Source organism: Desmodus rotundus, chromosome 9 (assembly GCF_022682495.2).
Source record: "Desmodus rotundus isolate HL8 chromosome 9, HLdesRot8A.1, whole genome shotgun sequence".
Lineage (NCBI taxonomy): Eukaryota > Metazoa > Chordata > Mammalia > Chiroptera > Phyllostomidae > Desmodus > Desmodus rotundus.
In genome coordinates this window covers 58343291-58365864 of record NC_071395.1, presented here as the reverse complement: position 1 = coordinate 58365864, position 22574 = coordinate 58343291, and the positions used below count along the sequence as shown (strand labels likewise).

The 22574-nt window shown below is 52.0% G+C and overlaps 1 protein-coding gene across 1 annotated transcript in view; it reads right to left on the bottom strand.

The window, feature by feature from the left end:
* Positions 1-22574, bottom strand: part of WNT3A (Wnt family member 3A) — a 40821-nt gene that overhangs the window by 5772 nt on the left and 12475 nt on the right. The window contains exons 2-3 of the mRNA XM_024560603.3: positions 19438-19679; positions 682-947 (exon numbers count right to left, since the gene is read on the bottom strand). Of these exons, the coding sequence (XP_024416371.2) occupies positions 682-947; positions 19438-19679 (508 nt within the window). The remainder of the gene's footprint in view (positions 1-681; positions 948-19437; positions 19680-22574) is intronic.

Below are 22574 nucleotides of genomic sequence, written 5' to 3'. Positions count from 1 at the left end.
CAGAAGCCTTTTTTGAGACTCCAGTCTGGGTCTGGACCCTCTGCTGTGCCCAGTCACCTTGTGTGTGTGCATCTCCTCATTGCAGAGCTTCCCACATTGCGCTGTGGCCACCTGGCTGTCTCTCTGGCTCTGCAGGAGCTCCTGCAAGGCAGGTCTTTATCCCACCCCTCCTTCCTTGTGACCCTAACTCTGGAGGTGGACCTGTCATTCTGTGGGATTTCCCTAGACACTTGTGGAGCAGCTGGACAGCACTGTGTTTCAGACAGCCCTGGGTGGGAGGTGAGCAGAACCCCAGCCTGGCCACTGCAGACTGCCCTTCCATAGCCTCAAGGAGCTAGGGCACACACCCTGCTTAGGAAACTTCGATTTCCTGGAGACTCACAGGGGTGCGCTCAGAAGGCATCCTGGCGCACTCCCAGGGCACAGAGGGCAGTGGCCAGAGGCTCCCCAATGCCTCACGATGTACAGGAAAGTGGTCTGAGAGCCCCCAATAACCCAGGATGCACAGGGAAGTGGTCAGACGCCCCCCAACCCTCCAGGATGCACAGGGCAGTGGTCAGAGGGCCTCCAACACCTCAGGATGCCCAGGACAGTAGTCAGAGAGCCCCCCAACACCTTAGGATGCCCAGGGCAGTAGTCAGAGAACCCCCAGGTGCACTCCTAGGAGGGTCGCAGACTTACTTGGCGTCCTGCCTCATTGTTGTGGCGGTTCATGGCAGAGCGGGCGTCGGGCCTGTTCTCCCGCGCATCTGCGAACTCCCTGGACACCATCCCGCCAAAATCCATGTCCTCGCTGCAACCGCCCCACTTCCAGCCGTGGCCAGGCGAGCCCAGGTGACGGCTGCTGCATCCGCAGATAGCAGCGGAGCCCTCGGCGCATGAGCGTGTCACGGCGAAGGCCACGCCAGCTGCGGCGATGGCGTGCACGAAGGCAGACTCGCGGGTGGCTGCAGAGAGAGAGGCATGCAGTGGGCAGGACACAGCAGCGGAACAGAGGTTGGGGGCGAAGGGTGCGTGTCCCCAGAGGTCCCAAGGAGAAGGGAGAGCTTCCCCAATGAAAGTCCACCAAAGGACAAGGAACCCAAGAAGAGATGCTACTGCACAGCACTCATGTGGGGAAAAGCCCAGGGATGGTGTTATCAGAATCAAGGATCACAGGGAATGCTGGTGAGAACTGTGAGCACTGCTGGCTGGAGGGAAATGGGGGCACCTCTTGGGAAGAGTTTGGCAGCTTCTAAAATAATACCCATACCTGCCTGACCAGTCATCACCTCCCAGGTGTTTACCCTGAAGGAAGCCCACATTGACACAAAATCCAGGAAGCAAATGTCAGGGCCGATTTATTTGTAACAGCCCCAACTGGCAGCTCCCAAATGTCTATCAACAGGTGAATGGATAAAAAACTGCGGCATAAGATAAGTCCTGGGATGTAACATACAGGGTGGTGGCTGTACTTAACACTGCTGTATTGTACACCTGGAAGTTGCTGAGAGTAATCTTAAGTGTTATTATCACACAAAAATTAGCAACTATGTGAAGTGATAGATGTTCCTTTACTTATGGTGGTGATCATTTCACAATATATGCACATATCAAATCATTATGTTGTGCACCTGAAACTAATATAATGTGTACATAGGTCAATTATATCTTCATTAAAATTTGTGGCATCTCCATAAAATGGAATTCTGTTTAGCAGTAATTGGAAAAAGAGCATGATGCTTCTCAGAGTAATCATGTTTAAGGCACCCTGATGCCCAGGGGTTCGACACCCCGGGGTGCAGCCCCTCCCAGCCCCCCGCCTGGATTTTGTGCTTGGAGCTTCCAGCAGCCTGATGACCTGCCCAGAACTTCTGCCTGTGCTGCTGTTCCACCTGCATATCTTCCCCTCCTGCACCCTGGACTCCAGGCACTGTGAGGACCACGAGCTCCCAGTGCACACCTCACCCTGTGCTGGCTCCACATGCTCGGGTCTGGGGATGCCAAGGGCTGCCTGGTGCCTGCCCCAGGACAGCTGGTATTGGAGCTGCCTGGGCCTCATGTGTGGAAGCAGCCTCTTGCTTCCACACATGGGAAAACTGAGTCAGAGGAATTGACATTGGTTGGGCAGAAGGGCAGTGTGGGAGGGCTGGAGCTTGGGAAGAAGCCGTGAGGAAACAGGATCAGACAGACAGAGGTGTGTGAAGGAGTCCAGGGGAGTCCACTACCTACCTTGTTGGGTAGGGGAGGCCTAGCCTGACCGTGGTAGACAGAAGCCTTAAGCAGCTAGTCCTGAAGGACACGTAGAAGCAGACAGAGGGGAAGCAGGGCACAGAGGTATTCTGCTGGGCTGGCAGGACGAGAGCGAAGCACAGGGCATGTGGGGGACAGCCTGGCATCCCTCAGCAGAACTTTTACCTCCTGGATATGTGCTAACATTTAGATGGGTTCTGAGCTCAGGAGGAGGGGGTGGGGCTGCCCTGGGTCCGCAGGGGAGCTGATGGAACTCACTTCCTCCTCACTCACCATTCCACATGCTTGCATAGGGAGCACCTGCTGTTTGCCAAGCCCTGCTGGAGAAACAAACAGCAGGGAGCCAGATGGCCTCTCAGAACTTAGCTTACATGCAACTAGCAAGAATTTAAAAACCTAGCAAAAAACCTCTCAGGGTTTCGGAGCCTAGCAGGCCCAGACTGAACTTTGGTTTGGCTCTGATGGCTGATGTGCCTTAGGCGTCTCTGCTGCCTTTATGTGGGGTCCTGTACCCTACCTTTCTTGGCTCTGGCTCCTGTCTCCCCTCAGGCCCTGAGTAGGCAGGAGGGAGAAGGGAGCAGAAGAGATGATGTGAGAAAAGGACTGGCCAGGGCACCAGCGAGTGCTCTGTTGTGTCCCCCAAGCTCCTCCTGGGCAGAGGATCCAAGGCAGGCTTAGGCCCTGCTGGGCCCTCTTGGCAGTGGGAGAGTCATGGGGGAGTGGTGCTGCTGTCTCCTCACTCCATCACTTTGCCCAGGAGCTTCTGCTCTGGGAGGGGTATGGGTAGCTGGGCTCCACCTGGGGAGTGAGCAGAGGTTCTGGGCATCCAGGTTGGCAGCTGAGCTAATGTGCCCCAGGCCCGTGTGCACACACACTCAGACTCGCCCACCCAGCTTCATTCACATTCACACACACTTGTCACCAAAAATGCACATTTCCTCAGCTACCGAGAACATACTCACTAGGAATGTGTTGGAGGAAGTGCCCTCCCCTCTGGCCTCCCACTGGCCCTGTGCGCATGTCGGCTTCTGGTGACTCTTTCTGTAGAGGTGCCAACACTTTCTGATAGCCCTGTGAAGGCCGTGGGCACCCTGGTCCTCCCTGGACTCTGACCAGAGCAGGCCTGGACTCCCTGCTTCCAGGAAGCTCTGGGCCACACACCTCACTATAAATCCCAGAAGGCCTCCCATTGCCAGCTTGGGGCCACCCTGAACTGCAAGCTGCCTCAGGGGCCTGGGCCCATCCTGTTCACCCAGCCCTTCCCCAGGAGTCCAGCCCTCAGCATCTCCCTCCAGGACCAGAAGGAGCTCCTGGTGGGGACCCGCACCCCAACCTCCAGCTTCCTCCCCGATCCATATGTGTTCCCTGCACACACAGGCACAGGACACACAGAGACACACACACGCAAAACACAGACACATATACCCATAGCCACTCTCTCACACACAGGCACACTGACATAAAGACACACATAAATGCACACATGTGTGCACACAGACACACTCATAGACACTCGCATACACACACAGACACAAATGCACACATACATGTATACAAAGATGCACACAACCATAGACACTGACTCACAGATACACACATTCACTCTCACATACACATGGCCACACAGCCACACACACACCACACATGCACATGCCTGCAGACACACCTACATGCATAGACACATGAACATATACCGACATGTGAGGGTGCGCACACACGGGCATGTGCACATAGGCAGGCACACAGACACACACCTATAGACATACTCTCGCACACATACCTACATATGCACACACACACAGGCTGCTGGCACAGTGCTTTGTCCAGTGCCCATCTGGTTCTGCCCAGTCTCTTCTCAAGTTCTCAACACTGTGTCCATGCTTGACTGACCACAGGCTGATTCCAGCCCACTCACTGGCCTCCCAGTGCTGTTGGCTGCTACCTGGTCTCCAGCCACACTCAGCTACTGTCCCTCCCTCAGGGTCTTTCCAGCTGTTCCGATGCTCATGAAGCACCTGCTGTGTCCCCTCCCCACTCTGGGGCACAGGACAGGGTCCTGTGGCCATGAGGTCTGGGTAGGACCTACTTTGGCCCCTCAGTCTCCCAGGCACAATGGGAGCTCCCTCCTTCACCCCTTTGATCTGGAAGTCCCCTGAGGCAGGGACCGTGTCCCGTTCACTTTTTGTTTCCAATCAAGAGCACCAGGAGGTCACATAGATCATTGTTGAGGAGCAAGGACCTGGTCTGAGAAGAGGGCAGGAGCTCTGGGCTGGGGCAGGGCGTCCAGTTGGGTCTGAGCCCATCTGGGCAGGCCTACCCTGTGGGGCCTGGCTTTCTGACCCTCCCCACTCAGCTTGTTCTTGAACAGATTCAGCAAAGCTCCCTTCATCAAATACCCTTTCCCAAATACCATCCAGGCCACTGTCTCCCAAGACACATGAAGCCCCTGCCTTCTGCTGGCCCAGGGCGTCTAAGTGAGTAAATGCCAGTGTGTGTGAACATCGATCACTTCCCCTCCTGTCCCCACCCTCAGTAGAATTCCCATCCTTGTTTTGTGTTCTCCAGGACCTGGCCTGAGGCCTCCTCTCCTACCAGTGCAGCCTAGGTGAGGGACTGCTATTGGGATGGCCTACAGACTCCTCGGGGCCAGCTCTCCTGGCCCACCTCCCAGGCAGCTCAGGACCCAGGACAAGCTCATGTGTCCCGGGCCTTCCTCCTGGGCACCCTCTCACTCTCAGCTGGCTGAGGGCCCTGGTCGCCCTTCTCCAGGGTTTCCAAGGCCTGAATGCCCTCCCCCAGCCCCAGGAAAGCCTGCCTTCCAGCCCAGGGGGCTCACGGCAGGCTCCTACAGGGGACCCTCGCTCTGCTTCTGCCTCTTCCCCATATGCCAGCCCCTCCCCTCCACTCTTGCCTCTGGAGATAAGGGGAGAGCAAGCAGGGGCCTGGCCCCACAGCCCTCAACAAGGGCTTGGAGATCCCTGCTTATCAACCTCAGGCAAACAGCCCAGGGCGGCCAGACACACTTGAGGGAAAGGGTGTGTAGGGTGGGGGTGGGGGATCATGGGAGCTTCCCCTTGAACTTGGAGGAAAAAGAACTCATTCTTGCCCAGCACTGTCACCAGCTGGCTGTGCAATCCTTTACACATCTCCCCCAACCCCGTGGGCCTCAATTTCCCCTTCTTCCAGGCGAGGAGGGGCTGCTCCTCGGATAGAGTCCTGATGGCTGAGGATGTCCCGAGGTTCAGCTCTCTCATGGAGGAAAGAAACCTCCGCTTCCTATTTCAGAAAAATGTCATATGGTTTGTTCTGGCAAAGAAACAATGGTGACTCTGCACTGGAGAAACCAGGCAGGCCCGCCTCCCAGAGGGACCAAGGTGGCCACCACCAGCCATGGGACAGACGCGGTGCCCCAGGCACCGTACTGAGGGTGCTTTGAGGACATCCCCTTGCCTTCAAGGCATTCTTGCCAAAGATGCACAGTCTTTATCTAGTCATCAGGAAACCCAGAGACCTGAGCAGGTTCCTTCCAGTCTCAAGGACATGAAGGATAAGGGCCAGCGTAAGATCCTGGACAGAAAAGGAGTATAGGTGGAAAAATGGGTGAAACCTGGATATAGTCTGGAGTTCTGCTAATGGTGATGGAATTCACTTTTGATGGGTGCCACAGGGAGAAGCCTGGGAGTGGGTCTGGACTCACTCCTGCAAAGTTTCTGTATGTCGGCAATTATTTCCAGAGAAAAAGTTAAAATGTACCCTGAGGCCCTGTGGAAGGAAGACCCCAGAATGCCTGGGTGGCTTTAAGCCAGGGCGACCTGCAGGCTTCTGGAGGCTCATAACCTTCCGGAAACCGTGAGCAGGAATAAAAGAGCATGTCTGAAAACTCACAGGGCTTCTGGGAAGAGGACCCATTGCTTTGATCAGATTTCCTTGGTGGTTTGAACAGGAAGGTCACAACCCACTGGCTGGAATGGCCTCAGTTTACAGAGGAGGGGGGCTGGGCTCCCCTGAGGTCACGCACAGGTGGGGAGGGTCTGGAACCCAGTGGCTAACCCGCTCGCAGTGAAGTTCCTATCCACAGACAGCAGCTTCTGCAGAGGCTCCTGCTTCAGTTTGCATGATGATGGGGGCTCTCAAGCCCTGGGAATGCACCCTCTTCACCTGCAAAAGGCTTTCTTCCCAATAGGCTGTGCAAGGTCAAGAGAGGAGGAGACAGAGGCTGTTGGGAGAAGGAGGGTAGCTAAGGACCAGTACTGCCAGTTGGCCACATCTCTGGGACAGAGCCTGGATAAACTGCCTGAGCTACCTCAGGCCTGCTCCCTTCAGGCCTAGCACTCTTATTCCCACACTGCAGCCAGGCTGGGAAAATGAGAGAGGGAATAGGGTGACCAAGTCATTCTGTGAGGCAAGCATCTTCTACCAGGAAAGCCTCTTCCCAACTTAACGTCATCTAATTAACAATTATTTATCGAGTCCTTGCAAACTACAAATGATCCTTCCTTCCACCCATCTCCCGTCCATCCTTCTCTCATCCATCCACCTCTGTCCATCCATCCATCCTCTATCCATCTTCTGTCTGTCCCTTAATCCTTTTAAGCATCTGAGAGCTGAGAGTCTGTAATGAGCCATAAACTAAACTCGAAACTAGGAACATGAGGTTAGTTAAGGTGACCATTCTCAACAGCTAATGTAAGAAATCTAAAAGAAAGATGATTGCTGCCCCACGTGATGAAGTTTCCAACAACCCAGGCTTTTGAGAGTTGAAGAGCTACCTGTCCCAGTGGTAAGTAGGCAGAAGCTGGATGACTGGCCCACTCTCAGGTGCAGAGAACTTTTGCACTGGGCTCGGGGAGGGTCAGTCAGAGGAATCCTTTCATCCCTTTAATAGTGAGTTCTGCTGCTGCAAGCCAGGTTCTTTGCTTCGGGCTGTGCAGGATCACCTGCCTTTGGGAGCTTACAGTTCATGAAGGAGAGAGTCAGGAGAATAAGGACACACAGTAGGCTTGGCAACATGAGCTTTGGGGCAGGCCTGGAGTGGCTGGCTGAATGGATGAATAGGGGATGGAAGAATGGTGGATGGGTGGATGGGTGGATGGATGGATGGACAGATGATAGATGATGGATGGGGAGATGGATGGGGAGAGTCTAGGGCAGACGAGGGAGTCCTGTGTGGCAAGAGCTGGGCATCGGGAGGAGGGCAGGAAGAGCAGCCCCATGAAGCCCATTCCAGCCACAGCCAGGGCAAGCCTGGGTGTGGGAGGCCTGGTGCTACCTCTGGGCTGGGCTGCGGTGGCCACTTTGCCTCCCAGAACTTAGAACTAAAGGGATCTTAGCAATTCCCTTCTTCCTGTGGCTTGTCAAGCACCAGGGATCACTTGGGGACTGAAAGAGGACTGCCAGGCATTGTTACTTTTCTACGAGAGGGCAAAACATACAAAAATGACTACCAGAATTTCGGAAAAGGAATTTTAACACCAAAAAAGCTCTATTTCTAAAGTTCTGTATGTTGAAGAAAGTTCTCAAAAAATCATTCCCAGGACCTTGTCTTTCAATCAGTTGGCCACTATTTATTGAGAACCAGCTGTGTTCTAAGTGGACAAGAAGGCCACCACTTATGTCCCCAAGCTGGCCATAAGTGGGAGGGGTGGGTAACCCAAGATGCTGGTTCAGTCATACTGATAGGAAAGCATGCCTGGAGGCCACCCTGCCCTGCCCCATGAATCCTTTACCACTGATGAGAAGACCAGCCTAGACAGGGAGAGGGCACTCTGCTTGTCCCCAGCAACATGTGGGGCTCAGGGCAGGTCAGCCAACTGGCCCCAGGCTGCAGAGAGGGAGAACAGAGCCCAGATAGAAGTTTCTGGGAGAGGCTTCTGCACCCCCTGGCAAGGGGTCCAGAGACTCCAGCAGACTGTTTCCATGGCTGCAGCCTTAAGGAGGTGGAGGCCCCACCTACCCTGCAGGGCCCACACCCCACTGCCATGGTGGGCAAAGGATACCTGCCTGTCCTCTCCTGGGAGAGGAAGGTTATATGGTGCTAATGCTGGACAAGGAGGACAGGTTACTGGGATGAGTACATGGGCCTGAGGAGACACTGGAGTGGCCCTTCTGAGGGACAAGGGAGACCCCAGGCAGTGGAGGTTCCTGGAAGGGGACTGTGGCTCAGACATGATCTCTGAGCAATAAGCTGTAGCTCCTGGGTGGTCCTGTCTGTGGGGCCCACCAAGTGGCCTTCTCAGAAAGCTCTGCAGGGACAGGGTTGCCAAGGCCCACATCACTATAGGCCTGCTCCACCTGTTGTGGGCCTGGGGCCACAGCTCTTGGGGACATCTGTATCTGTAAAAGATCCCAGCTGATTCCCATGAATCCCCAGCTGTTGGGCGCTAATCCTGGGGGATGAGGAGGGCCCCTGGGATGAGCCCCCAGGCTCCACTAGGGCCTCAGGTTGGTTAGCCCCAACACTGGACCATGTCAAGACCCAGCGGGCATATGTGAGAGAGAAGCTCAGACAGGGTCTCTGACACATCCCCTGCCTGGGCTTTCCCCAGTGGGCTGTGAGTCTCTGGCCTAGTCTATATGTGAAGCTAGGCCCTTGGTCACTGACCTCTGGGACTCAGGGTTCTGGCTACTGTCACCTGGTGGCCAGGCAGGGACTCAGTCAAAGGCAGGGTGTGGTGTGACCTCCCTAATTGCTGCAGGACCTTCTGGTTAGAGTCTTTTCTCAGCTGACCTCCTCCTTCATTTGGTGCAGCACCCCTCCCCTCAAAGGGCTCCTGGGCCCCATCTCTCCTCTGTGCAGTGCTGACCTTTGAGCCTCCATGGGGGCCTCCATGGGGGCCCCTGTGGGTCACTTTGCCCCCTCCTGCCTATAGAGCATCATTGCGGGGCTCACGGAAAGAACTGGAGTGCCTCCATCCAGGCTGTATCCTCAGCCTCCTTCCCTGGGTCCCCCAACTTCCCCAGGTGGCTTGGGGCCTTACAGAACCCTGTCCATCTGGCAGGTGAGGGGCCCAGGGTACTCCTAGAGCTTTTGGTGGGCTGGCACCTCTCCCCCAATCAATGCCCCAAGACTGCGGCCCTGCAGGATAAGGGCCGGCCAGCACCTCCCCCTCCACAATGTCTACCTTCCCTGGTCCCAGAGTGAGGTGGGTCTTGGTGATGGGGGAGAGTCACAATGGCATCTGGTAATCCTGCATCCAGGAGCCACCTGAGAGCGGAATGCGGCTGGCGCCCCACGGCGGCCAAGGCCCCTGACACCGCCCTGCCAGCGGCACTGCCAGTGTCCTCTGATTACCTGCTGGGGCTAATGAATTTGGCTTTGTGAGCCACTGTCACGCTGCCTTAGGCCCACAATGGCTGGCGATATTTTATATGAATTTCCCCCTTGTCGGCGATTAGGCCATAGCAAGCCGGTCATAGCAACCGGGAGGTATGTGTGGGGAGTGCTGTTCACACGCTGAACATGGCCCTCGGGCGTGTGAATCCAGCAGCATTTTCACTTCTCTCTGTGCTTAATCTTGTCGTCCTGGCGGGCACATTGTGCTCTGATCTGGGCCCTGCGGGGTGTCCTAGGGTTTCTGGCGCCTTCACCCCCTCCCACTGGGGAGAGTTAATGATATATGAAGGCGCCCCCACCATGGAGCACCAAAACACTTTCCGATGAGGGTCAGAGGTCACAACCTGGATTGGGGATGCTGGTTCCCTCAAGGGCCTCCTCTTGGGGCCCCTCCTGAGCCCTGAGCCCAGCTTGTGCCTGTATCCAGCCCTTCCAGGTAGGTGGCAGACCACCTCTTGGAGCTTGGACAGGCAAAGGGCTCTGCCAGGGAGGGGATAGGCTGTGTTGTCCTCTTACTGATCCTCCCCAGCCCAGCCCCCAAGGAGCACAGGGGAGATTGGGGGACTGGGCTCACACCTGCTGAGTACTTGATTGATCCCCTCCTCCCCCCTCTGCAGACCCTGCCTGAGGGGCTCAGGGGCCCTGGGGAACTGATTAGTACTCCGAAGTGACAGGCTCCTGGCCCTGCTTGCACCAAGGGCACAGAGAGCATGAGTGAACGCAGCCTAGCATCGGGGGTGTGGGAGGATGCAACTGGGGCTGCCCCCACTATGGATGACTCGCCCCTCATGGCACCTTCCATGGGTCTCAGGTGAAATGCCCCACTTGCCAGCTCCGAAAAGAGCTGAAGGAGAGGGCCCTCTCACTTGCACCCTAGGCCGGCCACGTGCCAATGTGCTCCCCAGGGGCATGGCCCAGCTGGCCCTCCTTCAGAGTGTCTGCTGAGGCTCTGAGCTCAGAGACCTGCCTTCCCTGCCCTGCAGCCTCCCCATCCCTTTCCCTCAGGGTCAAAGGCTGGCCAGCGCCTCCCCTTGTGTTGGCCAGCTCTGGGGAAGCCGGCCCTCTAGTGCCCAGAACCCTGCCTGGGGTGGGGGGCCAGATAAGCAGCAGTCCTGCGCCCGCCTCCCTGCACTCAAAAATTCTTCAAATGCTTTCTGCCCCACGATGCAAGTTAAATAGTCCAGCTGCCTTCAAAGCAGGAGGGGGCACTTGTCCCGAGCCAGGGCTCACTTCTGTCACCCAACCCCACCTTCCCCGCCAGCACATCCTGTGGGTCCAGCCCCAGGCCAGGCAGGTGGCAGAGAGAGTGTGTGTGCATGTGTGTGCTGCAAGCAGAAGCTGTGACCACATGCTATTCCCCTGAGGTCCTCACACACCCCGCACACGCACTCACGCACCCTCACACATGCTCACACAATGCTGGGCCCCTCCCTTCAGCTGGCCCCATAGTGTTAAGCTCTGTTCCACGAGGCCACTCCCATGGGGGCCAGGCACCCGGTGGGCCTGGCCATGGAGCATAGGTGACCTCTGACATGAGCAGGGCTGCCCTGGCCCCAATCCAGTCAGACTGATTGCAGCCAAGGGCCTCCGAAAGGGCCTCCAGGAGCTGGCCTCTCTCTGGGGCACCTGGCCGGCTCCTTCCCCTATTTCTTAGCCCCATGGTAGGTGAGGGAGAGCCGGGCTTCCTCTGTCCCATTTAGAGCAAGTGGTGAGGGGTGGAGGGCTGAGGCAATTGTCATCCAGCAGAAAAGGGAAGAGGTAGGATATGGAAGGAGGAGGAGGGGAGACTGGATAGGGGGAGCCTGAGGAGCAAGGGACAGAGATAGGAGCTCAGATGTGGGGAGAATGACATGGGGAGAGTGGACATGGAGCAGTGGATGTGGTAGAAGCGGGCGTGAGGGGTGTGGACACGGTGGCAGTGGATGTGGGGGAAGTGGATATGAGGACCTGGACGTGGGGGAGTAGATGTGGGGGAAGGTGAAGTGGGGGAAGTCAACATGGGACAATGGACATGGGGATCAGACATTGGGGAGAAGTTTTGGGGGCATGGAAGTAAGGAGGGTAAACATGGAGAGAGTGGATGTAGGGGTACTGGGGGCCAGGACTCTGAGGCTTCAGGAGGGTTCCTGTGACCTGCTGGTGCCTAGACTTCCCAGGAGAGACTTTTGAGGAAGTTAGAGGTGCAGAAAAGGAGGGCAGCTGCCCAGACCCTGGCACCCACAGGCCCTGCTTTCCCCTGGAGAGCCCCTGCTAACTCCACATGGGCTGGGGCACCCTCAGGAGTCCTGGCGAGCCCCTCATCTTGCCTTACTTTCCTCACTTGTAACCATAGCTCTGGCTCATCTGATGGGTGTTAAGATTCCATTTGCTGTCTGGTGTAAAACACCAAGCACTCAGCCAGAAAGCTCTATATACATGCTCTAAAGGAAGAGAGAAAACTCTTTGAGATCCAGCTCAGTGCCATCTCCCCTGAGAGGTCTGCCCACACAGGGATACCTGGGCCCACACTTTGCCTTTCAGTCACTTGCTCACAGCCTCCTTACTAAGCACTCACTACGTGCCAGTGCACACACTGAAAGAGCCCCTTGCATCTGCTGTGCACCTGCTGGGCGTACGGTGGGGCACACGAGACTCTGGTCCCAGAGAGGGATGGTGTTAGTGGGACACAGATGGACGTGGGAAATGTGGAGCAGCTCCAGGGGCTGGGAGCCACTGCCTGGGTGGGACCTGTGGGCCGAGAGCTGAAGAATAAGGAGCTAGACAGGATGAGGACTTTGATCATGGGGGTACAAAGGTTGCCCTTGTTTAAAACTGTGGGGCGCAGTGAGGCAGGATACAGGGGTGAGAAGTTCTGGGTGTGCAGGTAAGGTCTATCACAGTGTCATCTGAAGCAAGCAGGGAGCAGGATGCGCCCCAGGAGAAGGCATGATGCTGTGATGCCCATGAAACATAGAAAGGGCTGGGTGGGGCATGGGGCTGACAGACCTCAGGGCTTCACCGGCCTTGCTGACTGAGGTATGGGTGGTCTGCGTGCAGCTGGAGGATTGCAGTTTGGAGCTGTGGATGACAGGAGCCAATGTACCAATGTGTGAAGAAAGGGCAGAGCCTGCAGCCAGTGAGGGTGATGCTGTATCCTAGGGGAGCAATGGCTTACCCCAGCGGCCTCCAGTTGGGTACGCATATCCCTGCGGTGCATGAAAATGATCCAGGGACCTTAGGTGGCATGGGTGGATGAGGCATCCTCCCTTGGGCTCCTGCCTCCCCTTCCAGGGCTGCCCTCTCCCACTCTGCCCAGGAGGAGACTCCTGGTCTTCCTGACATGTGTCCAGCCTGGTATTGGCTATGAAACTGGGCCACAAAACCCTGTGCAAGTCAGGTGTTTCCAGCTTCTTATTTTCCACAGGATGAAAGGGAATCCAACTGAGCCAGGAGCTGTCGGATTTTTAAAACTTTTATCAAAAGACAACAAACTGTTATGCGATTTTTGGCATATACAACTCAAAAAATGCAAAAAATCAAAAGATCCATTTCATGCATATATACTGTCCTGTATGACCTATTCATGTGAACTGGCGTCTTCATGCTAAGATCTGTACAGCCAGTATCATACCCAGTGGGGAAAGACTGAAAGCTCTTCCTCACAGAGCAGGATGAAATCAGGGCGCCCACTCTGCCTACTGCTGTTTGACATTGTCCTGGAGCCTCCAGCCAGGACAATTGAGCAAGAAAAGGAAATAGAGAACATCCAAATTGGGAAAAAGAAGGAAAACAGTCTTTATCAGCAAATAACATGAAAACCCTAAGGAATGCACAAAAACTATCAGAAGTGGTAAACCTTGAGCAAGGTTACAGAGTATAAGATCAGTATTAAAAATCAACTGTGTTTCTTTACCTGAGCAGTGAATAATGTAAACATGAGATTAAGAAAACAATTCCACCCTGGCTGGTGTGGCTCAGTGGATTGAGCACCAGCCTGCGAACCAAAAGGTCACAGGTTGGATTCCCAGCTGGGGCACATGCCTGGGCCTCTGGCCAGGTCCCAGTGGGGGGTGCATGAGAGGCAACCACACATTGCTGTTTCTCTCCCTCTCTTTCTCTCTCCCTTCCCCTCTCTCTAAAAATAAATAAATAAATACATCATTTAGAAAAAAGAAAATAATTCAACGTACCATAGCATCAAAAAGAATAAAATACCTAGAAATAAATTTAACAAAAGAAGTGCAAGACTTATACACTGAAAACAAAACATCGTTGAAAGAAATTAAAGACCTAAGTAAATGAAAAGACATCTATGTTTGTGGACCAGGGGACAATACTGTTAATATGGCTACATTCTCAAAATTGATCTGCAGATTCATCGCAATCCTTAAAACTCCAAGCTTTTTGCAGACTGATGAACTGACCCTAAAATTCACAGGGGAAAGTAAGGGGCACCAAACAGCCAAAAAAAGCCTAGAAAAGCAGAACAAAGTTGGGGAACTTACACTTCCCAATGTTGAAACTTAGTGCAGGTAATTAGGATGGCATGCATGGACATCAGTGGGATAGACGTGTAGACCAACGGGATAGAACAGAGACCAGAAATAAACCCACATTTCCCTCTCTGGCTTCCAGGTGGGGTCCAGCCGCATCTGAGACAGCCTTCCTCCATGACCATATGGCAGCTTCTCCAGAGAGGATAGACTTTTGCCTTCCTCCCCAAATCCTGCTGTTTTCTTTTGGGGCAGTGGGAACCCTAGGAGTCCCCAACTGGGCTCTGGCGCCAGGAACCCAGATGGCTCCGGGACTGTGTCTGGGGCCCCCTGGCCATGGTGCAAGTGCTGAACATGCTTCCCGGCCCCACAACTCCACTGACCAAGGCACAGCATGGGATCCACATAGGCAGCAACTGCACCACAGGCATGCTTGCTCACATGTGCACACACATGCACACACCCCCCCCACAATGATGCTTGCACACTTGAACATATGCACACACTTGTGAGTGCACACACTATACACATGGACACTCCATACAGGTATATGCACAAGCTAAATAAATACATGCCCGCACACACCACACACACTATGTACACATGACCGAACATGGCACACATGTACTCACACACTCACACCCATGCACATTCACACAAATGCATCCAAGCATGCACCACACTCACATATGTACAGACACACATGCACACACACATTATACATACATGTCCTCACATGCCTGATGTTCCACATTGCCCTGTGGACCTAACTCCTTTCATGCACAGTGGTGGCCATCCCCACGGGGAGCTACTATGTAATTACCCTTACAGTAGCTCTGTGAAGTCAGCTGAGTAGCAATTATTTTCCCATTTTGTGACAGGGATGCTGACGTTCCAGGAAGTGAGCAGACTTGCTGGTCAAGGTCACATGGTATGACCCCCTCACCCACCAGCTCCAAAGAACATGGGCTCACTTGGGGGGATGGTCATAACGACCTGACATTGGGGCATCCTGGGCACTTGGACAAACACCGTCAGGCCCCACCAGCTCTCTATGCAGCACTCAGCTGCACTCTTAGGACCCCTCCTCAGTGGGCCTCTGCTGTGCGCACGACAGTAGTCCTAGGATCTGGTGCATCTTCCTCCCAGATGTCTCTTGTTTTTTCCCTTCCTCTGTATTCTGAGGGTGCTGCACCAGTGCACACCCCATCCTTCATGCTCATCTCTCAAGGTGACTTTGACATGCCACCAAGGGTTGGGGAGTTTGTCCCCTACCCCAGAACCCTGGTGGGCCTTTGAAACTGCCTCAACCAATAAATGTAACAATGCAAGGCCCGTGAAACGAGGTCTCAAAAGGTGATATGAAGTGACATTAGTGAAATAGCAGAGTAGGAAGTGCCAAGAGCCTGTCCCTACATAGAAACATGGAAAAAATAAGCAAAAACTATCATAATCAACATTGTTATAACTCTGGAAAGGAGCCCAAGGTTTTCAGCAACCAAGCAAATTCTGAGTCAAGGTGACTCTGTCAAGGTAGGAGAGCTTCATGCTGTTCTTACTTGGCCATGCATGGCCCACCAGGCTCCATGGCACAGTGAAGTCTTAAGATGGCAATCTTTGTTGTTTCCACATGAGTAGATGGTTCCAAATGGAGTGTAGAGGACATTTTCCCTGAGGATTTTGTCTATTTTGACATGTCTGGGGTTACCCAAAGGTCTGAACTCTCTCAGTGGAGGATATTCCATGAAAATATTAAAATCAAATGAACCAGCCACTTCTACCTGGGGAAAAAGATTATAGTTGGCTGCCTGGGAGGAAAAGCTGGGGAAATAACTACTTTGGTGAATAATGGCTTTGAAAAGCTCCTGTGCATCCTGAGAGAGCTAAAGCCACATGCATACCTCATGCAGGGTGCTTTCTCAGGAGGTATCTTAAGTTTTCATCTCCAGCTGATCCCCAGGCTCAGTGGCAGAAAGCAAAACTAAGGCAAGTTGTGAGCAGACTAGCTAACAGGGAAAGAGCACACAGCACACAGCTAATCTACAAACATGAGAAGAGTATTATTTGCTTTTTTTTTTTTTTCTCCAGGATACTAGGGAAATTTCTACCAAACCATTAGCTGACTACAAAGTAAAGAAACAGGTACTTCAGAGACCACATATAACAAAGAATACAGTAATTATAAATAGTTTCAAAAAGTCACCAAACAAATAAGCAAGTACAACTCACAGTAAGTACAACAAATCCTGAGGAGGGGCAAGGATCTGGTTTCCAAAGTTACCATATTATAATATTAAAAAAGTACAGATTTTACCAAAAATCATGAGTTATGCAAAGAAAGAAAATCTAGATAAAATGGAGAAATTCCCAGAAAAACACAAACTACTAAAATTAACTCAAGAAGAAATAGAAAATCTGAATAGATCTATAACAAGTCAAGAGATTGAATCAGTAATTTAATACTTCTCAATGAAGAAAAGCTTATAGAATTATACCTAACATTTAAAAAAGAATCAACACAGATCATTCTTAAACTCTTCCAAAAAAAATAAAGAAAAAAAAAAGAGGAGGGAAGAATTCCAAACACATCCTATGAAGTAATATCGAAACCAAACTACTGACCAATATCCCTTATAAATATTGATGTAGAAATCCTCAACAAAATCCTTACAAACCAAAACATCCAGCAGATTAAAAGGAGTGTACATCGTGGTCAGAGACCACTTACCCTGCGAATGCAATGGTGGTTCAATTTAGAAACATCAACCAGTACTAACACACCATGTTAATAGAATGAAGACAACAGATAAACATTTTAATTGATAAAGAAAAAGATTTTGATAAAATCCAACACTCTTTCATGATAAAAACACTCAACATACTAGGAATAGATGGGAATTTCCTCAACCTGATAAAGAGCATAAACGGCAAACCCACATCTCACCTCATACTCAATAATTAATGACTGAAAGTTTCCTCCTATGATAAAGTGCATAAATAACAAACCCAGAGCTAACAACATACTCAAAGTTGAATGACTAAAAGTCTCTCCCTAAGATGAGTAAGAAGGCAAGGATGAACAATCTCACCACTTTTGATTCAACAGAGTACTGGAAGTGCTAGCCAGAGCAATCAGGTAAGAAAAGAAATAAAAGGCATATAAATTGGAAAGCAAGTATTAAAAGTATTTCTATTCACAGATGACATGATCTCATACATGGAAAATCCTAAAGACTCCACAAAAATTACCAGAGCTAATGTAAAAAATTAAGAAAAGTTGTAGGATACAAGATCAAAACACAAAAATCAGTTCTATTTCTATACATCAGCAAGAACAATTTGAAACAGAAATTTAAAAAAAAAATCCATTTACAATAGCATCAAATAATGTAATATGCTTGGGAATGCATTAACCAAGGATGTACAAGACTTGTTCACTGACAACTATAAAACATTGATGAAAGAAGTTAAGGAAGACCTAAATAAATGGAAGACACCCTGTATTCAAAGATTGGAGGACTTAATATTGTTAAGATGGCATATTCCCCAAAGTGATCTACAGATTCAATGAAATCCCCATCAAAATCTCAATAGACATTTTTTCCAGAAATGGAAAAGCTAATCCTAAAATTCATATGGAATTAGAAGGGACCCCAAATAACCAAAATAATCCTGTAAAAGAAAAACAAAGTTGGAGAACTTACACTTTCCAACTTTAAAACATACTACAAAGCTACAGCAATCAAAATCATGTGACACTGGCAGAAGGATAGACACATAGATCAGTAGAATGGAACTGAGAGTCCAGAAATAAATCCCCACACCTACTGCCAATTGATTTTTGACAAGAGGCTAAGACCATTCGATGAGGAAAAAAAGTTCATTCAACAGATGGTGCTGGAATAGCTACATTTCCACATAAAAAAGAATGAAGTTGGACCCCAACCTCATATCATATCCAAAAATTGACAACATAGATCAAAGATTAAATGTAAGAGATAAAACTATGAAGCTCTCAGAGGAAAACATAGGTGTAAGTCTTTGTAACTTGGGATTAAGCAATGCTTACTTTAATATGACATTTAAATAAATAAATTAGACTTTACCAAAATTAAAAAAAATTGTGCATCAAAGGACACTGTCACAAAAGTGAAAAGACAACCTACAAAATGGGAAAAAATATTTGCTGTATATCTGAGAAGTGTTTAGTGTCCAGAATTTATGAAAATCCTATAAAAAGATGCTCAGCATCATTACCTTTCAGGGAATTGCAAACAAAAATCATAATGAGATGCCATTTTGTATCCACTGAGATGACTAAAGTGAAAAAAGACAGAGAATAACAAGTGTTGTCAAGGAGGTGGATAAAAGGAACCCTTATGCCTTGCTGGTGGGAATGTCAAATGGTGCAGTTGCTGTGGAAAACAGTTTGGTGGTTCCTCAAAAACTTAAACATAGAATTATCTTGAGAACAAACAATTCTACTCATCCACTCCAAAGGCTTTGAAAACAAGTACTCAAAGATAGTTGTACACAAATGTTCATAGAAGCACTATTCACAATGGCCAAAGGTGGAAATAACCCAAATGTCCATCAATGATGAATGGATAGTAAAATGTTATATATCCATATAGTGGAATATTATTCAGCCATAAAAGGAATGAAATGCTGTAACATGCTACAGTGTGGATGAATCTTGAAGACATTCTGCTAATTGAAAGGAGTCTGTTTCTTTCTCTCCACCTCCCTCACTTCCCACTTGCCGGTGGGGCCCACCTACCACATGGTAAGGGAGCCCAGGCCACATGCAGAGGCCACTTGTGGCTGTTCCTACTGACAGCAGCATTGACCACCAGATGTGTGAGAGAACAGGGATGGCTGAGGGCATAGACCATCCCTGCCTGTGTGCACTGCACTCTGATCTGTTGGACATATGACACATCATCATTGTTAAACCATGATGTTTTGAGAAAATTTGCTGTTCACCAAAAGTTAACCAACATGCAACCCTTCTCTTCTTCCTCTTCTTCCCCAAATAACTGCTGGCTCCAGGATACTGGGCAGCTTCCCCCATGTGCCTCTTGGTCCCCAATCTTCTCCCTTACTGTTTTAAAAAAATTTCTAAGACCTGCCTGAAGTGTCCTCCTGGAGCCGGGCAATTGTCTTGGGAAGAGAAGCTGAGAAACCTGTGTGATCCTGTATCCCTCCCGAGCTCGAGGAGCGCCTCAGAGCCAGGGACCACGGGCAGGAACCACACAAGATGCAGACACCATGAAGTCTGTCCACGTGTTGGAGGTCCTGCTCCCATACCCAGCGCCAAGAAAGACACCAGGGCAGAACAGAGCAGCTGGCTTGGGTCGGCCACACCCACAGGCTGCCATTTCCACCTGGAAGGCCTACCTTTGTCCAGCACAGGGCCGAAGATGGCCAGGCTGTTGTTGATGGTGGTGCAGTTCCACCGGCGGCCGCGGAACTGGTGCTGGCACTCTTCGATGCTGATCCTGATGCCCTCCGCCACGCTGGGCATGATCTCCACGTAGTTCCGGCAGAAGCGCAGCTGTTTGGGTACTAGGCCCGGGATACTGGCGCAGAGGATAGGCTGCGTGCCCAAGGACGAATACTGGGGCCCAACAGCCAGGGACCTGGGGAGAAGGGCAAGGAGACCTAGTGAGTGGGAGAGCTGCCCTGGAGGGAGCACAGGAGTCTTTTTCCTTTGTGCACTCCACGGTGAGACAGGCTTGCACTCTGGAGGTGGCCTGTCCCTACACTGTACCTGAGATTTTGGCACAAAACCTTAAGATGTGCCTGTGGAGTGGTGGGAAGTAAATCAAGAAGGACAGAGGCTCGCTGCCCCAAGGAGGCGCTGCTGGTCCAGGGCAGGAGCGGTGGTAAGACAAGCACAGCAGCAGCCGAATCACACACCCGCTGTGCTAGCCCAGCAGAAATAAAAACATGTGTCCCAAGGAAGATGTGCTCAAGAATACTTCCAGGGCTGTGATCACGAGTGCAAACCTGGAAGCACGAGCATGTGGATAACAGACGGAGCTTCTGCAGAGAGAAGCTCTGGGAGACAGAGGAGCGGGGTGAGGCGGAGAGGCCGGATGCAGGTGCCTGAGCTCCATCTCTCTGAGACAAGCTGCCCACACCATGGATAGGGACAGAAACCAGGGCGGTGGTTATGCACACAGTAGGATGGGCCTGACAGGGGCAGAGAGAACATTTCTCTGGCTGCAGAATGGTCACCACTACCCCGCAGGTGCCTGAATTTAAACTAAGTAAAATGACATCGAAAGAGAGAAAACTTGGTTTCTCAGTTGTACCAGCCACATGTGGCTCAAAGCTACCATGGCGGAGGGTTAGATATGGGACATCTCAGTTCCTGCAGAGAGCTGTACTAGACCACAGTGGACTACAGTGACAGAGTGCTCTGTGTTTGATGGTGAGTTGGTTGCACATGTGTTTGTGTGTCAGAACTGATTGACCATGTCCATTTTACTGTAGTAACTACACCTCGATTTCAAAACACGGGCAGGTCCTCTTGGCAGGAGGAGGGAGAAAGAGATTCTCCAGTCTGGCATGTGATGCATAGTCCTGCCACCTCTGGAGGTGTCTCCCTCTGCAGCGGCTGGTGGTACTTGCAGGCAGAGCTCTGCATCTCTTCATCCCAGGGTGGATGGTGCAGGGAGTGTAATCTTTTCATCAACTGCTGATATCACAGAGGGTCTGCAGGGCCTCTGGGAAGGGGCTGTAGAGACCTTCAGGTTCCCAGGGGAGGCCCCAGATCCAGGAGGCCCCCTGGGTGGGTGGTTCTAGGGGACCAGCACCCAAGGCTTCTGAATGCATTGTCTCCAGGGATCTGCTGACTTTTCACTCACTCAGGCCATGTGCTGTGCACACGCTGCCCTCTTTCTTCTGAGGGAGCCCCCCTCCTTCCTCTGGACTGTGGGGTATGGGGCATCCCAGTCCCAGACTTAGAGCAGCCCCTGGGCCCTCGCCTATCTGGGAGCTTGCTAACTGGGCTGCAGGCGGAGGAGAACGAGGACAGGGTGGCTTCACTGATGCCTCGGCCAGAAATACTAGAGGTTCTTACTCAGCACCTCCTCTCCCCTCGGGGGATGGAGCACCCTGAGAAGAAGGGACAAAGGCTTCTGTGTCTCTCAGCAACCACATATCCCCATGATGATACTGATATTTGGTAAGTTCTACTCTAAGTCTAACTTACTTCCATCTAGTTTCCATGAGAGCCATTAGAAAAACAAACCTGCTCTCTAGAAGCACAAAGCAGATCCTACCGTCTTTCCCACTCTGGTCTTCAGAGCCTTTACAGGTCAGCTGGCTATGAGGCACGAGGCCCGTCCCTTCCAGCCCCCCCAGCACCCATACCTTCCATGGCACACCATTTCCTCACCCCACCCTGCTAGGATCTGGATCCCCCCTACCCCGCCCCATTCACTCCTCTCACAGCCTGAGGCCCTGCACTCCTGCTACCGCAGCCTCCCCCCACATCTCCTCTGTCCCCAGCACGGGGTCTTGTCTCCCTCATCCCAGCTGCCACACGGAGAACCCTCTCTGCTTGCAGAGCCCTGCTCCTTGGCCCTCCGTGGGCAACATGTATGCAGTTCTGCCTTATTAGTTAGCCAGCTGGGGAGTGGGCTACTTCTCCTCAGAAGTCCTGAGTGCAGGGTCTCCCACATGTGATGTCCTCTCGCCCCATGCCCTCCTGTCCAAATCCCTCAACAGCCTGTGTGTTTCCCCCATTCCCGGGCCCCCTTCCATCCTCCAGACCCTGCGCATCTCTCGGGGTCAAACCTGACTCTTTCAGGAGTGTCCACTCACTTTACAGTCATATGCCCTACTGAAGCCAAGGCTTTCTTCCCATACCTTTCCTTCTGGAGGGAGACGTGGTGCTTCCAGACTGGACTCCTAGCCTCTTGGGTCCCTTGCATGTCCCCACTCTGATACGCCAGAGTGCTCCGTGTCCTGTCCGTTACCTGCTTGATGTCTTCATGAGCCACAAATTAGCCATGACCTTATGCCAGACACCACAGGTCTCACCTTACGTCCATCTCAGTCTGTGTCTCTGGTGCAGTGAGGGTGGGGAGGGGCTGGCTCATTCATTCACTCCTTGTGGAGCCCTGTTAGTGCCGGGCCAGGCCTCACTCTCCCAGGTTTTTCTCATGACTGCCTCATAGTCCTGGGACCCCAAAGTTTCCAGAAAGGCCAGCCATCTGCTCTCACCCAACTGTTTGGTTTTTCCCCTCTGGGAAGCTTCCTGTAACCTGCACCTGGCTCTCCTGCACCTCACCCTATAAGCATAGCTCTGAGTGGGGTCCACGCGGGCTGCCTCCGCTATCTCTCAGGGACCCTGTGGCAACCTAGTGCTTACCTTCTGGGTGGGCAAGACGGGGCCAAGTGGACAGATGGCAGGATGAGCAGAGAAGTTGGGCCTGGCCTGGTACTCTGGCACGGGGCGTGGGTAGGAGGACAGGGGAGGCAATGGGGCAGGCAGCAGAGACAGTGTGTAGCTAGCCGGCATG